The sequence below is a fragment of the Mus caroli genome, chromosome 1, assembly GCF_900094665.2.
Source record: "Mus caroli chromosome 1, CAROLI_EIJ_v1.1, whole genome shotgun sequence".
Taxonomy (NCBI): domain Eukaryota; kingdom Metazoa; phylum Chordata; class Mammalia; order Rodentia; family Muridae; genus Mus; species Mus caroli.
In genome coordinates, this window is record NC_034570.1 from 162401146 (window position 1) to 162402783 (window position 1638).

General features: G+C 49.6%; 1 protein-coding gene across 1 annotated transcript in view; it reads left to right on the forward strand.

Annotated features, from left to right (window-relative positions):
* Positions 1-263: 263 nt before the first annotated feature.
* Positions 264-1638, forward strand: part of Pex19 (peroxisomal biogenesis factor 19) — an 8354-nt gene continuing 6979 nt past the window's right edge. The window contains exons 1-2 of the mRNA XM_021167035.2: positions 264-398; positions 1494-1497. Coding sequence (XP_021022694.1) covers positions 300-398; positions 1494-1497 — 103 coding nt within the window. The 5' untranslated portion in view covers positions 264-299. The remainder of the gene's footprint in view (positions 399-1493; positions 1498-1638) is intronic.

The window sequence follows — 1638 nt, forward strand, 5'->3', positions numbered from 1 at the left end:
GGAAGGGAGACCCCGATTTCTGAACCAGCTTCAATCTATCTAGTTCAAGGCAAACCGCTGTGGCTGTGTAGCTCCAGTAGCGGAGTGCTTGCTTAGTACGTGCAAGAACCTAGGTTTGAGTCCCAACCCAAGAAAAAAAACGAAAACAAAAACAAACCCAGTCTCCTGTCCCTTTAAAAATGGCGGTCCTGCACGGTAGAACGATATTATTGGCTGCTCAAGTCATGGGGGCGGGGTTGGGGCGGGGCATGTGGTGGCGCCAGTGGTTCCACCTCCTACGGCAAGTCGGAGGCAGTAAGATGGCGGCTGCTGAGGAAGGTTGCGGTGTTGGGGTCGAAGCCGACCGGGAACTGGAGGAGCTTCTGGAAAGTAAGAGTGCACGATGGGAAAGACCAGAAGTATCGGGGAGAGGACCCATCGTGGGGGTTAGAGGAACTTGAGGTTTCTGGGCGGGGCGGGAGAGTCTCTCCAGTGGTCGGCGGGGGAGGTGGTCTGAGTTCGACCCCGGCCCTCTTTATTAGCTGGCTCTGTCCAAACCACACATCTCCCTGCGAAGGGGAACACTGACCGTAATGAGTTGTTTCACGAGCCCCTTACAAACTTCTCTTGCTTTCGATTGTCGGATTGTTGTTGAGGCAGGGCTCTCTCACTCGGTATCCCAGGCTGATCTGGAACTCGCGGCAGTCTTTCTGCCTCCGCCTCTGGGAGTACTGAGATCACAGGATGGACCCACCAGGATCGCCTTCAGTAAATTATTAAAATCGCCTCTCCTTTCAGTAGCAGGATTCACAGAACAAAATAATCTTTAAGCTCCAAAGGTCCATATGTCCATGGTAGTATCTTTCTTAACCCGAAACGCCTTTTTACCGCACAGTCTTTCCTCATTCTTTTACCAGACCCTTAGTTCTTTCGTGCAAGTAGTCAAAGAAGTCTCCTTTTAAAATTAGTGTGGTGTTGAGAGACTGCCTCGTGTAGTCTAGGCTGACCTCACATTCACTGAGGACTGTAGAGTGGCCTTGAACTTGTGATTTTTCCAGTCCCTTCCTCCGCATTCTAGCATGGCACCACAATGCCTGACATCCCTTATTTATCCTTTGGAGAAAACAAAGTGAGCCAGCCCCAGGGGAAAAGGTCTCCTCTTCCTGAAAAGATGGTGAACCTTCATCTCTTTCTTGGCCTTGCACTCCACTCCCGTTTCCTGTGCGAGTGAGGCCAGTGCCCTTTCCCTAGTCCTGGCAGGCAGAGTGGTGGTGACAACACGGGCTTTTCAGGGCAGAGGTGAACCTTTTATCTCTTGCTCAGTCACAGCGATGTAAGCAGGTAGAAAATGAACAGATGAAGTGAGGAGTGCCCAGTGACTGGCCTGGCCAGGCTTACTGCGTATGAGGCCAAGGAGGCTATAGGTGCCTGTTGAGGGAGAACTAAATTGGAGCATTATTTAAAAGTTAATACCTTCTTGTCGAATGTATACTACTAGTCAGACCGGTGGAAAGCCGGGTGGTATATTCTGTGCTTCCTTCATAGAAGATACCAGCTAAGACCTCAGAGTGAATTCTAAGAAATAAGGCTCTCTCTCCCCTCTTCATGTTAGATGAAATGTGTAGGTTTGTTTTGGTTTGGTTTTTTTTTTTTTTTTTT